Source organism: Eptesicus fuscus, chromosome 19 (assembly GCF_027574615.1).
Source record: "Eptesicus fuscus isolate TK198812 chromosome 19, DD_ASM_mEF_20220401, whole genome shotgun sequence".
In the NCBI taxonomy this organism is placed as follows: Eukaryota; Metazoa; Chordata; class Mammalia; order Chiroptera; family Vespertilionidae; genus Eptesicus; species Eptesicus fuscus.
The window spans coordinates 31277792-31292514 of record NC_072491.1 but is presented as its reverse complement, the minus strand read 5'-3'; the positions used below and the strand labels follow the sequence as shown (position 1 = coordinate 31292514).

The following is a 14723-nucleotide window of genomic DNA, read 5'->3' as shown; positions in this document are numbered from 1 at the left end:
TTCTGGACATCCTTCCGGAAGAAGTCAGGGCTGCAAGGGAAACCTGGGTCCCGGGTGCCAGAGGGAAGCCTGTGCCGGCAGCTGGGGAAAGGAAGGCCTACTCTTGCACGAATTTCGTGCATCAGGCCTCTAGTATTTAATAATGCTTCTTTGGTCTAAAGCTCCCCTGGAAAATTTCTGTGAACAATTTTTGACATTTCTAATTTTGCTGCAGAAGACAGGGTACCTGAATGTCCATTCCTAGTTCGGAAGGCTGCATCAACATGGACAGAGAAATAATGAGAGGATTCTTTGGAGGGACTTGAACCCTTTGGATACATCTTACTATAGACTCTGCATGGAGTATTCAGTCTCAGGGGACCTCAGATTTCCATGGTTGGGCATGTTTTTACAGATGTTGTGTCCTTCCTATAGAAACAGTATGTGGGGTGGTAGTCCATTTAACCAGCCTACCCTCCTCGAGTCAGCACACACATGCAGCATTGTTCTTACTGTGGTTTTATTTAATTTCCCTACATTATTGAGGGGAAATGAGTTGTGCTGCTAGCAATGTTGAGTTTCATGTCATCATGTGCGATGAACTAGTCTGCCTAGTGTACCTGTCAGTTGATGGAGCCACACAGAGCAGGAGGAACTCAGAAGGACCCTGCGTTGCTGGGAGGAACAAGAAACTCATTCTGATTTACAAACTGAATAAGCGGGACCCGGAGGTCGCAGGATAAGAGCATCTATGCATCGTCAAGACCTTGTTTTTTCCCCAGAAGGACATTTTAGCATTTTCTTTCTCCAGCTGGTTTCACCTTTCACCATTTGTTATATCAGCCTCTTCCTCTCAGCAAAAGTAGGAGGTGGGCTCATGCCCAAAAAGAAATGCCTCAGGGCTAATTCTTGATTCTTTTCAGCTTCCACTGATATGCCTCGTTTTTCAGCCAATTAAAAGATTATTAGGAAATGGCCCTGTGAAGGTATGAAAAAAATTAGGGCAAAATTATATTCATTTATGATGGAGTCTAAAATTTCTAAGAGAGATTTATTTTTATCCAGTTCATTATGGGGGACAATTCATCACCAACTTCTTTAAAAACCAAGATGAGTTCTATGGTTACTTTGAAGATATATTAATGTGGTTTTATATGACTTCTGAAAGGTATTTTAGAACTCGTTGCTTCCATATCCATTTCCATCAACCGGCTTTGATTTCTTTGTGCAAATATCTAGGCCAAGGCTCTTTGAGAATACAAAAAGAAAAAAGACAAAACTAAACAGATAATCAATAGAAGAACTCCAACACTGAATTACTTTCAAAGTGAGCTATGCATGCATTTCCTATTAGGACAATGATGGCATCCATCCCACCCTGATCTTGTTCTCTTTATTTGGAGGACGATAAAGGCCACCAAATTAAGGCTTAGCATTTATACAAAAAAAAAAAAGTCATCATAAATGGTTTTAGATTTTATATCAGAGATAGAAGAACCTCAGCCTTGCAAATAATGACAGCAGAGTTCTTGGGTAAGAGGATCAAGAATAGTAATGGGGACTTTGTTGGTTTGGGTAGAGCATCAGCCTGTGGACTGAAAGATCCTGGGTTCGATTCTGGCCAAGGGTATATATCTCCTCAGTTGCAGGCTCAATCCCCTGTCCTGGCCAGGGAACTGTGGGAGGCAACCATTGATGTGTCTCTCTCACTTCGATGTTTCTCTCTGTCTCTCTCCCTTCCACTCTTTCTAAAAATCAATGGGAAAGATATCCTTGGGTAAGGAATAACAAACAAACAAACAAAAAGAATAGTAATGGGTGTTGAGTCACATGGAAGTTCATGTATAAACTCACAGAACATCTTGTTAATAGAAATCACACCGTGGGGGTCAGTCTCTCAACGCTGCTCTTGTTTGTTTTGCCCACAGAGCTACAGCGAACCTGTTGATGTGAAGACCTCTCAACCTCCTCAGCTGATCAGTTCAAAGCCGTCAGTGTTCCACGGGCCCAGCCAGGCCCACTCAGCTCTGTACCTAAGTTCCCACTATCACCAACAACCAGGGATGAACCCTCACCTAACTGCCATGCACCCCAGTCTCCCCAGGAGCATAGCCCCCAAGCCGAATAACCAAATGCCAGTGACTGTGTCTATAGCAAACATGGCCGTGTCCCCCCCTCCTCCCCTCCAGATCAGCCCACCTCTTCACCAGCATCTCAACATGCAGCAGCACCAGCCACTCACCATGCAGCAGCCCCTTGGGAACCAGCTCCCCATGCAGGTCCAGTCTGCCTTACACTCACCCACCATGCAGCAGGTATGTGCTCGCACTCTGGACTCCTCTTCAGAAGTGCTTGGGGAGGGGTGGGGTCGGGGGGTGGGGGTCTGTTCCTCCAGTCAAGGACGGGGATATGTGTTTTCTATTTAAATGGAGAGAGAATTGAAGATATTCAACAAATATCTGCTTTCTGAGAAATATAATTTACAGGTGGAGAGTGTGGGCAGCATTATACAATCACGATAATTGATAGCTGCTGCTTTTCATAATCACTGGTTTCCTTCTCATGATGTCCATTTTGCTTCACTCTTCTAATCGCCCTTGTTTTCTGCTTGAGTAAAGTATGTTTGCTGTTTTGAGATGCCAACTGCTACTAAAGATGTCTTGGGGATTGAGACCTCTATACTGTTTTTTATAATATTGTTCAGCTATAAGAAACTCCTGGTAGGCATGAATGCTGAGTTCAATAAATGCTGTAAAATGAAAGCAGGCCCACTGTTTCTGGCCAGAAATATCAATGGGTACAACCTTAAACGTCCTAAGAAATTAATGTTTTAACCAGTTTTATTTTAAAATGGATACCTGGCTTCTACATACATTAGCAAATACAAGAGCTTTGGAAAGCTCCCTGCCCACGCCCCAATTATTGAAACCATTTGTGTGCAATCTTAACTTTTCTTGGAAATTAAGTTTTCCTTTGGGGTTTGGTTTTATTTTAAAATTTGAAAATGAGCAAATGGTATAAACTAAACTGGGCATAAAGCATTTAAAAATCACAAAAACTTGTTTTAAAATATAGGTCAAGGTAAAACCTACAAACAATATCAAATGTATCTCACTGTTATAAATTACTCTACTGTTTCCAGAGCCAGAGTTAAATATGCAAACATAGCCTTCCTATGGAATTGATATCTAGCCCAGCCAGTGTTGCTCAGTGGTTGAGCATCAACCTATGAATCAGGAGGTCACGGTTTGATTCCCTGGTCAGGCACATATCCAGGTTGTGGGCTCAATCCCTAGTAAGGGGCATGCAGGAGGCAGCTGATCAATGATTCTCTCTCATCATTGATGTTTCTATCTCTCCCTCTCTAAAATCAATAAAAATAGAGTTTTTTTTAAAAGAATTGATATCTGGGCCTCTGTGGAATTTGAGTCTATAGTTGTATTGCTAGTGGAAATGGGGTTCTTTTATGGAGTCCCAAGAAAAGCATTTTTGGGGCCCTTGTATGGGAGGATAAGGTGTAGTGGGAAGATATATTGGGGTGGAAATACAAGACTGTTCCCAGGTTCCAGTGTCTTATTTCCATCCATCATGCTGTGGAAGAAGTTGAGTCTTGTCTTCATTAAGTCTAGAATTAGAAATTCTGTTAATGGCTCAGTCCATGTCAAAGTTGAGTCCAGTTTAGTCTCCGTTTCCGTTTTGGTAATTTAGTCTCTGTTTTCGGCTGGCTCTGGTGTTGTGTTGTTGTATCCAGGCCTGCGTTTGGGTCCCCATGGCTGCTGGGCCTGCATTGGGAGCCCCGCTCAAAGTTCACACTTCACACCTCTGCTAGGCCCTCAACGCTGTTAGAGAGAATGTGCGAGCAATTAATGTGTGTTATACAAAGAGAGAGAGACCTTTGTTACATTTTGATTGTATTATTTTGGGCTTTTTTTTTTTTAAGTCAATCAATTTTTCTTTTCATGGGCTTGTGCTAGGCCCTTTTCCTAATCAATTTATTTTTTCGATCTTTGCAGGCTTGTGTTGGGCCCTCCTCCTACCCAGTTCAGTCTTCTTTTCCAATTAGGCATTTCCCCTTTTGGCTTCTATTATGCATGTATCTCTTTTTTTCTGTGTCATTTTTGGCTTCTACTGGGCATGCACCCAGTAGAGGAATTTCTCATTGGACTATGAGAGGGTGGAGAGGAAGGAGAAAGAAGAATTAAATATAAGTACTATCAAATTCATTTTTATTATTGTATTTATAGGCAGAATTCCTGAGAGCTGACAATAGCAAACCTTAATATATTACCTTATCTTATCCTTAACTTCAGAGAATTTATAATCTGGGTACTGCTAGCATTATCTTCATAAGGTTGGCAGGGTTGAATAATGTGCCCATAAGGTCAGAGCTGGAATTCACCCTAAAGTCTATTCAGAAATCAGAGCCTGGATTCTTAAATGCTAGACCTGCTTCCTCTCACTTTTAATCATCCTTACAGACTATTACCAGTGTTGCCTTAGAAAATCTGTGTCTTATTAGAATTCGGAGAGTCTTTAAATTCTAGTTAGTTCTAAGATTCACATGGTTATGGAGAGCATAGCTGATGTCTTCCTTGGTCTCTAAGCCAAGGAGATTGATAAAAGCTCTGACAACTTACTTAGCTTTGCTCAACAAACTAGTTGTTGACTCACTAGGGAAGAAGACTCGGGAAAGCCAACTTCCACCACTTGCCTTGTCCACAGTGGTGTTTGTGGTCAGCAACTGCTGCTTATAGGGTCAAATTTCTAGTCTTTCCATCAGACATCACTCACAATAAAAGGGGCCCTCTTGGGTGTCCTTGCATTTTAATGAACCAGTAGTGTTTCTGTGAAGGATTAATAGTTTAAAAGACACAACCTTCAGTTGTGTGGGCTGAATCCTGCCTAAGGGGACTTGCTGCCAGCTCAGGGCCCATGCTTTGCTCACGGTACTGTACTACAGGGCGATTTCTTCTCAGAGGAAAGAATATGGAAGTCACAATCCCCTCAACAAGTTCAGGACTAGAGCTCTGTCCAGAAAGGACACCTTTTTTCTAATTTATCCAATGAGAAATGGTTCCTTTTCTATATATACACTAATACCTTAGGCGAGTTGGTCATGACCCTGACTAGTTTTCAACATTTCAGAATTACATAAGGCCACATGTGAAAACTCAAGAGATATGAATAGGAAAAAATAGAACGAATCACATTGGGTAGGTTATTCATCAATCTGTAAGTCAGTTCTATTAGTGGATCCCTAAACGTGTCCTTACCGAAGTGGTAAGACCTGATGTCAATTTACATTAGTAACAGAAGACAAAGTGGCATGGGCCCACTGTGGAGACTGAAAGACTGCAGTGACTAGCATCACTTCTAACAATACCTTGATCCTAGTAGGTAGTCAATAAAATGATGCCGAATGGACAAATGAGAGCATTTTTTAAAATGAATTCTAAAAGTGTTTAAACATTAGAAGAAATTACAGGGTGGTTTGCAGAACCTTAATTCCCTGGAAGTTTTTTTTTAATTTATTTTTTTCCTGGAAGTTTTTAAAACTTCTATTTATTCCAAAAAGATTAATAGAACCCCTAATGTGTGCCAGACACTGTCTAGGCTCTGGAAATGGAACGATCAGTGAGAACTGGTAATGGGGCCTCTGCCCCCGTGCCGCTCACATCAGAGTTGGATGGGTAGCGGGTGGTAATAACATAAGCAGGTAAATTAGTAAGGTCTCATGGGAAAAAAAAATAATAGAGGAGGACAGAGTGCAGGGTGCATGCAGGGAGGGCAGAGCCGTTGGCTGGAATGAATAAGGAAGGTCCCATCCAGGGCTGACACAGACACCTGAAGATCCTGGGAGGTGGGAAGGGTGTGGGAGGAATGCCAGGAGAGCAGGAAGGAGAAGAGGTTCCAGACTGGAAGGACCACGCTGGGGAGGAGTGTGGCTGGTCCAGGACATGGAAAGATGGCCAGTGGGGAGCCCGGTGAATAAAGGGAGAATGATGGGATTGAGATCAGACTCATGGGCAGGTCATCAGAGTACGGTCCTCCAAGGTAAAGGACAGGCCACCCCAACAAGTTGTTAATCCTCAAATCAGGATCAAAGAGTCCATTACCCCTTGATGTCACTCAATTCATTACAATCACAACAGTGTATAGGGGCCAGTGTCCACGTCACCCACGTTGGTCCTTAGCCTGTGGTCACAGGGCCAGTTTGTGGATGTAATTACACCTGACCGATGCATCCACCAAAGCACCTTTTTATCCTAAAGATGTTTGCTTCCTGGGCCTGGGGGCCATGTTCACATATTCAAACATCAAAGAAAAAAGAAAGATAAAGTTAGAGAAAGCTACTGTATTTTTAAAATAATGGCTCACATTTCAGTATTACTTTAGCTATTTTATTATCCTTTTGAAAACAAATGCATCCTACAGAATGATTGCATAGTCCACCAGGAATAATGGTTTCATTTTTTTTTTCTAGAGAAATATTTTATACACTAAACCCATAGACCAGCTTGTTTTGGTCCAGTTTTCTTCCTTTTTTTTTTTCTGTTCACTATATTGTCGAATGAGGTCAAGAGAAAAAAAATCATTAATATCTGTCAACTTCCTTTATAACCTTAAGAAAATAATCTTTGTTTGATATCACACAGACAGATTTTCAATTTCCTTGTGTAATAAACAGCTTCTTTAGGATTTGGGTGTAATTTAAAGGTTTTAAAAAAAAAACCACATTGAGATTGATGAATAAATCAGTTGTGAAGACAAACACTGATGCCTGGTGAAAATACCTCTCCAGACAGGCAGGAAATGAAATTAGTTCCCAGTAAAGTGTGGATATGAGGATCAGTGTTTGGTTGTGCTGCAGGCTCTGGAGGACCTGCTATGGTGGCACAACAAAACTGCTAGGGCTACAGAAATCTAATTAAAGAGCAAATGTCCCTTCTGACATCAAATTAATCTTTATCATGTTTCCTATTTTTATTTCAATCTGGCACCAGAAAAATGAAATTTAGAATTCCAGGCATGCTCCAAAACAGTTGGTGATTTTTCTCTTGAGCATTAAAATGCAAACTATTCAGTCTTGTTTAATTAGACTGCTAAGCCAACATTTTTCAAAAATTTATATCATCATTGTTGTTTCATATTTACATCAATAATAAAAATGTTCTTAGCTCTAAGTCTGACCTCAGCATCTCTGTATATAGTGTTCAGGAGAATGTTTCTTTTTTTTTTTTTTTTTAATTTGAAAGCAAGTAAAATGATTTACTTCAGGTTTTGCTTTCATTTTTCTTGGCCCTCTCTTGTTTTCATATTAAGAATCTTAACTTTAAGTACTGAAGTTAGCTGAATTTTAAAATCTTTGAACTTTGTAGATAGCACATAATTTTGTTTTTGTTTTATTTTTATTGACTTTTAGAGAGAGGAAGGGAGGAAGAAAGAGAGAGAGACATTGATTTTGTTGTTCCACCCATTTATGCATCCATTGGTTGCTTTCTGTACGTGCCCTGACCAGGGATCGAACTCACAACCTTGGCATATCAGGATAACACTCTAACCAACTGAGCTACCCAGCCAGGGCTAATTTGGGTTTTATAAACTGAAACTACCCATTTAATCTTAAACTAATAACTTAAAAATTAATGTTCTCCAGATGTTCTCTTCCCAACCTTGAGGAACTATTTTCATTGGTTGGGGGGCCGGGGGGGGGGGGGCGGGAAGCAATGGTAGTTTCTGTTGTTGATTGTGTGGGTTTGGGTAGAAGTGGTTTGGTTTGTTTTTATTTATTTTGTTCATATGTTCCCATACTTTTAACTAATTCAAGACATTTTTCAACTACTCTGTTTTTGAGATCCATTTACTTTTAGGTTACATTTTGTTGATTGTGCTAAAATCCAATATGGAGAATTTTACATTAAAAGATAGGAAAGCCCTGGCATTTACTTATTTATGCTCCCCATGCCTTTCCAACAGTAACTTCGAAAGTTCTGTGTTAAACTGCATTCATTGGGAGACATTGTTTATTGAGCCACTACTATAGGGTACTCCCTGCGAATATCCAGTGAGCAAGGCAAGCACTCTGAATCTCACGTCCCTCTGGCCAGCCCTTCAGACCGGGGCTGAATCATTCTTGGAGCTTTTTGCTGCTGTTTGCCCAGCATCACACTAGACACTAAGAGAAAAAGTCAAGAAAACTGGACAGTGGCTCCATCAAGACAATAACATAGGACCGTAATGAAATGAGTACGCTTCACGGAAGCCAGACAGATTGGGGGGTGTTCTGGAGAGCGAGGAAGGACTAGGGGCCCACAGCCAGTACTACCTCTTACTTTTCATCTTGCTCTTTGGGGACACGCTTACAGCTTGAGCTGCAAATGGTGTCTACATAAACAAACGTGTTTCCCATAAACTAGTTGTTAACTTGGGAAACATTCTATTCCCTTTAGTCTGTGTGAGGTCAGATAACCAGGCTGGCTGAATTCCCCCTACTTTTCGATGATTTGTTTCCAGTTTTTCAAAGTTTTGTCTTTCATCCACAGCTTTGGTAGGAGTTAGTGTGAACATTGGCTTGAAGTCTTTATCATTTAAACAGAAAATAAATTAGTATCTTAAAGCCAATATCGAGAATTGAGGACATTTTAGGATAGGTGTCTTTGAATAGAAGACATTGAATGTCCCAATGAACATTCATACATGGGTAAAAGTCTAAGGAAATATATTTAGTTAGGAATTAATTCTCTGACCATTCTGCTGAGTTAAAAAAAAAAAAAAAGTTAAGAACTCAACAATAATTATGCCTTTGAAAGCTCCCTGCAACTAAATGGAGAATGGTTCATTTTAAAATATCTTGATTTTTTTTTTCAGTGGTTAAAAACCATGTATGAAATCGGCTGTAGAAAGAGACGACCACAAGATTAATTAAGTTGCTTTTTTTGGTCATTTCCAGCAAAGCTTGCTTATGCTGCTCTTGAATTCACCAGATAAGCTAAAAATAAATTGTAGTGTATAATGCTTTTTATTTACCAGATATAAATATATTCTTCAGAGATCCTGTCCTTGAATTTTTAATAGCTTTGCAAGGATTAAAAGTCAATACTTCACCACACCAGTGTATTAAAAGAATCTTCCTGAAGCCTGATGATTATTTGCCAGTTAATAGACTTTTCAATTAAAATTATTTGCTCTGTCTTACACTTTTCCTTCTCTGTGTTTTCCAATCGCAAGTTGTTTTGCATCTTCCCTGTATTAGTCCAACAACTGTTAAAAAGCTTTGGTTGAAATTTTTTAGCTGAGAAAAAAAAAAGTACAAATAAAAGAAGAGGCAGATGGTCCCTTTGTGAATGAATGAAGAAAAAGGGTTTTGAGAACAATATATGAATAGGTGTAGTCTAATAAAACACTCAGCCACCTGCTGCCTGAATCCTTCAAAAAAAAGATTCTGTTGCATATTCCGGGAGTTAACTATTCATGTATCCTTCGGTTTGATAGAAAATATAAACTTTGAGAGGTCTGGGCCCTTTCCCCTTTGTTTGGATTGAATTGGCTTCTCTAGATTTTAAATTGTTTTTATTTTTTAATTCCAATTTATCTGCTCAAGAGTATAATTAAAGGTTTTCCAACATGGTTAAATGAAGGAAAGATACCAATGAGGATGTAGGCATTTCTTTTCTACCTTTGTTTTAAGTTTTCTGCGCCCTTCGGATACACTTGGCCCTTGCAGAGAAATACAAGCAAGAGGGCAGGGATGTGTTTGCAAACAGTGGATAAATATTTAGGTGCATTTCGTCTTAAAAAGGCACTCCGATCCTTATTGGTGGCCTGCTTTCCCTTTCAGGGATTTACTCTTCCACCGGACTATCAGACTATAATCAATCCTACATCCACAGCTGCGCAAGTGGTCACCCAAGCAATGGAGTACGTGCGTTCTGGGTGCAGAAATCCTGCCGCCCAGCCCGTGGACTGGAATAACGACTACTGCAGTAGTGGGTAAGCGGCCGTCCACCGCCACCTGGTGGTGGGCAGCTCTCATAGCACGCCCAGCGTGCCCTGCTCCCTGGTCCACGGAAAGATCCATCTTTCCTTGCTGCTTTCTGAAAGATTATCTGGAATGGCCCCGCATTCCTGAAAGCGGAAGACACCGCTCCAGAAATGCGTCAGCACTCTGCTAGCCGTGCCGAGAACAACTGCCTTGAGATCCCTGTTCGATGCAGATGCAGATGTAGATGCAGATGTAGGTTAACTAAGAGGGCACGTTCCCAGGACACACTTCCTCGTCCTTCAAGCTATAGCAAATAGGCTTACAGGCCCCGAGGTCACCTGTAGCGGCGCCTGGTGTGTAACGAGACATTCTCTGTTTCCTCTCCATCCAGGGGCATGCAGCGGGACAAAGCACTGTACCTTACCTGAAAGTCTGAACGCCTCTTCTGTCCACTGAGGAATTCAGGGAAGTCTTCGCCGTGGATTGCTTTGTACAGTCAAGGCAATTCTCCGTTTTATTAGAAAATACAAGTTGCTAAGCACTTAGGACCATTTGAGCTTGTGGGTCACCCACTCTGGAAGACATAGTCATGCTTCTTTATTATTTTTTTAATCCTTTATGGACATTGTTTTTTTCTTCTTCCCTGAAGGAAATTTGGACCATTCAGATTTTTTATGTTGGTTTTTTTGCTGTGAAGTGCTGCGCTATAGTAACTGCCTTAGCAACTGTAGATGTCTCGGATAAAAGTCCTGGATTTTCCATTGGTTTTCATAATGGGTGTTTATATGAAACTACTAAAGACTTTTTAAATGGCTTGATGTAGCAGTCATAGCAACTTTGTAAATAGCATCTATGTCACACTCTCCTAGAGTATAAAATGTGAATGTTTTTGTAGCTAAATTGTAATTTGAAACTGGCTCATTCCAGTTTATTGATTTCACAATAGGGGTTAAATTGGCAAACATTCATATTTTTACTTCATTTTTAAAACAACTGACTAATAGTTCTATATTTTCAAAATATTTGAAAAAAAAAACAACGTATTCCCAAATGATTTTAATTTAAAAACAAATTGGCTTTGTCTCATTGATCAGACAAAAAGAAACTAGTGTTAAGGGAAGCGCAAACACATTTATTTTGTACTGCAGAAGAATTGCTTTTTGTATCACTTTTTGTGTAATGGTTAGTAAATGTCATTTAAGTCCTTTTATGTATAAAACTGCCAAATGCTTACCTGGTATTTTATTAGATGCAGAAACAGATTGGAAACAGCTAAATTATAACCTTTACATATGGCTCTGTATTATTGTTTCTCCATACTGTGTCTGTATTTAATCTTTTTTATGGAACCTGTTGCGCCTATTTATGAAATAATAAATATAGGTGTTTGTAAGTAAATTTGTTAGTATTTGAAAGAGGTTTCTTTGATGTTTTAACTTTTGCTGGCAAAAAAAAAATAATTCACGCTTGGTGTGAATACTTTATTATTTAGTTTTTACGGTGACATGAATAAAGCCAAACCTACTTTTCATTTAGCAACAAATCAAAGTAACTAATCCTTATTTTTACATTTCATTGGTTGATGCAAATGAAAAACTATGATATTTAAGAACTTTCTTTCTTCGTACAATTTAACAGAGAAATTGCCCTACAAGTCACACAAGCTTCAAGACCAAACGGACAGGTTCTTGATCTGAAAGGGTTGCCTCTTGGTTCTCAGCTGGTTATAGTCAATTCTGTAAATTCCCCTCCTCCAAAAAAAATATATAAAAATTAAAGTCGAATCAACCAAAATTCCTCAAGCTGCATGCTTTTCACAAAATCCAGGAAACATTTAGGAATTGAGCCAGGGGTGAGAGGAAGGGAGGGAAAGCATACTGTCAAGAATATATCTGAAAATGAAAGGTGAGTAATCAGACAACAAAAAAAGGGGGGGGGCATCAAATCTGAAAGCTACTGATAGAAATTGAGGTTCTAACTGTCTTTTGTGCCTCTACAAGCTACTTGTCTTTCCAGAATTCCTGGGTCTTCCGAGGGAATTCTGAGGGTACTAGCGATTTGCTAGGAAACCAAAAACATTGAAAATCTGGCTGAAGGTTTGCATAGCTTTTATATCAAAAAAGAGCTAGCAAATTAGTCCCTTACAGGGGATTGTATTTTTAAAAGCTAGTCTGGTTGGAAATCAAGAGAATGGCTGATGTTTCTTTCATGAAATGTGTGAACTAAACTTAACGATTTAACTAAATACAAATATATGCATTGTGTAATGCAGTCAGAATTAAAAAGACAAAAGGTATGCTTGCTTTGGAATGATTTTAGGCATTGTACAACCTTGAATCACTTGAGCATGTAATAACTAATAAATAATGCAGATCCAGTGTGATTATTAAAATGACTGTAGCTGAGAGCTCTAATTTTCCTGTCTTGAGACTGTATAAGAACTCATGTGATTAAGTTCACAGTTTATTGTTTGTCTGTTTAGTATTTCAGAAATATACCAGCACCACTAATTACCTAATGTCTTTTATTTATTATATCATAAGAAAGTGGAATTTTTGCTTGCAGTACGTCTAAACGGAGAAGGTAATTACTGGGATGAGAACAGCAAGCTTTGACTGTGACAGGCGGTTTGTACAGGAAAGTACAATGTTGTTTACACTTTACAGCGTTTCTAGAACAGGTGTGCAACCAGGGTAGAGAGAGTGTTCACACTTGATACCAAAAAAAAAAAAAAAAAGTACAAAGCCAATGTAAATACAAGGAAGTACATCATAAATAAAAATTCTTGCCATGTGTGACCGTATTCTATCTGGATATCCATCAGTCTCTAAAGGACAGACCCAAGAGAGGAGAAATCGCAAATAAACTTGGTGGCAGAAGAGATCAGGCACAGCAAGGGTTCACGGGTTCCACGGGCACAGATGGTCGTTCCTGAAGCGCCAGCAATGTCCTCTCAGCAACCTGGTACGGTGACGTGTTGCCCGAGAAATGCTCCACTTTAGAAAGGAAGCCAGCTTGTAGCTTGAAACTCGAAGGAACAGGGATGGGGTGCCCTGTAGTACGCTCGCTGCAGGACCCCTGCACCTCAAATCAAGTCATTCTGGGAAATTCGGCAATAATTCTGAATATAAACTATCTTTACGAGCTCAACAAAACCAAAACCGTAACTCACTTGAAGAAAGAAAACTGTGTATGAGGATAGGGAAGAGAGGGTTGAATTGGGTCCCTACCATACACAGGAAAGAATAATCCAAAAGGCCAACACCCATTCAAATGTGAACGAGCTGACAATGGAAAATTAGTCAATGACTTCTAGTTAACCACGTTAGTGGACAGAGCTAAGGATAAAAGCTGGTCTCTGTGATAGTGTTCAACTTGTTGCCTTAAAGGGGAAGAGTCCTGTCTGAATGGGACACAGCAATCCATCAAAAGCCATAGCTACAAAAGCCACAACTACAAAGAACAGAATAATAATGGGATTCATGACTAAGAGATATTTTTAATTTATGCATTTAAAATTTAAAAATAAGCCCACCAACACCAATTTTCTTTTTTCATGGACCTCCCGCCTTTTGCAAAAAAGTTGCCCCCCCCCCTTATTTGAAAGGTGATTAGATGGAACCATATGAAATTGCCTGTATTTATCTCTTGTACGTATAAAAATGACAAAATCCTAGGCGAAAATAGTGAAAAAAAGAAGTAATCAGTTATATTTGCTGATAAGGTGGCCCTACCTCAAATCAATCCAAACATTTACATTAAATCAAAGAATATTTTAAATTACCAGATTCCAGTAAGTCCCAATAAACATTCTTATTTCTTTGTTATAGCAAAAAATTTTTATGTGGAAATTTGTAATAAATAGGTTCTCTGCTCGAACTTGAAAGAGTTGGTCACACACAGATGTTCTCTTAATGTTTAGGGTTGAAGGGGGATTTGATCTGCATTTTCTTATTTCATTCATAATTCTCACTTTAAGGTAATGATAGAAACAGGGGAATTCATCTCTTTTGTTGATGATCCGACATTGAAATAGTGGTGAGGCAAAGTGCAGAATTCACATCATAAATTTTAACCCAAAATACATGTCATACTGAGTCACCTAATAGGTGAATTCATGTGAGCCATCCAACAGTCCAAACTCTTTGTTTCCCTAAAACAAAATAATTTCTGTACCTCAAAGCAATTTGAAATGCCATAGCACATAGAAGGTACACAATAAATGCGATGATATCTAGACAGATCAATGACACATCACAAATGATCCTCGATAGGAACTGTGTGCTGTTTCTTTGGTGATTTGAAAACCCTTTCAATATGAAAAGAAATTAAATATTGCCGACAAGCATTAGGAGGTGAAGAAGAATGGAAATTTTCATTAAGAAATCTAAGGTTACAAAAAAGATTGAAAAAAAAAAGAATTTCAAAATGAGTTGTGCCCTATTTTTTCAGTCTACATAATTGAACAAGGGTTCCGAGTTACAAAGCAGAAGATATAATACCCACTAGTCACATCGAGAAAGTCAGAAGCAGAGGAGAGAAAAGGTGCTAGACAAGTGGGAGGGTTGAGCTCAGGAGAGAAATTTCAGGAGGCGAGTTTATGGAATGCTAAATCAAACACTGATGAGCAGGGTGCTGACTTTTTATTTTATTTATTTTTTGTAATTGCCAAGAGTTAGTGTGACTTGGCGAAATGGAGTAAATAAAAGACCACATTCCCTGGACTTTATCTAAATTACACCAGGATAAGAAATAATGGCCC

At 39.3% G+C, this 14723-nt stretch overlaps 1 protein-coding gene across 1 annotated transcript in view; it reads left to right on the top strand.

The window, feature by feature from the left end:
- TOX (thymocyte selection associated high mobility group box) overlaps positions 1–11298 on the top strand; it is a 301503-nt gene extending 290205 nt beyond the window's left edge. Inside the window, exons 7-9 of the mRNA XM_008143313.3 lie at positions 1908–2294; positions 9818–9969; positions 10353–11298. Coding sequence (XP_008141535.2) covers positions 1908–2294; positions 9818–9969; positions 10353–10389 — 576 coding nt within the window. The 3' untranslated portion in view covers positions 10390–11298. The remainder of the gene's footprint in view (positions 1–1907; positions 2295–9817; positions 9970–10352) is intronic.
- The last annotated feature ends 3425 nt before the right edge of the window (positions 11299–14723 follow it).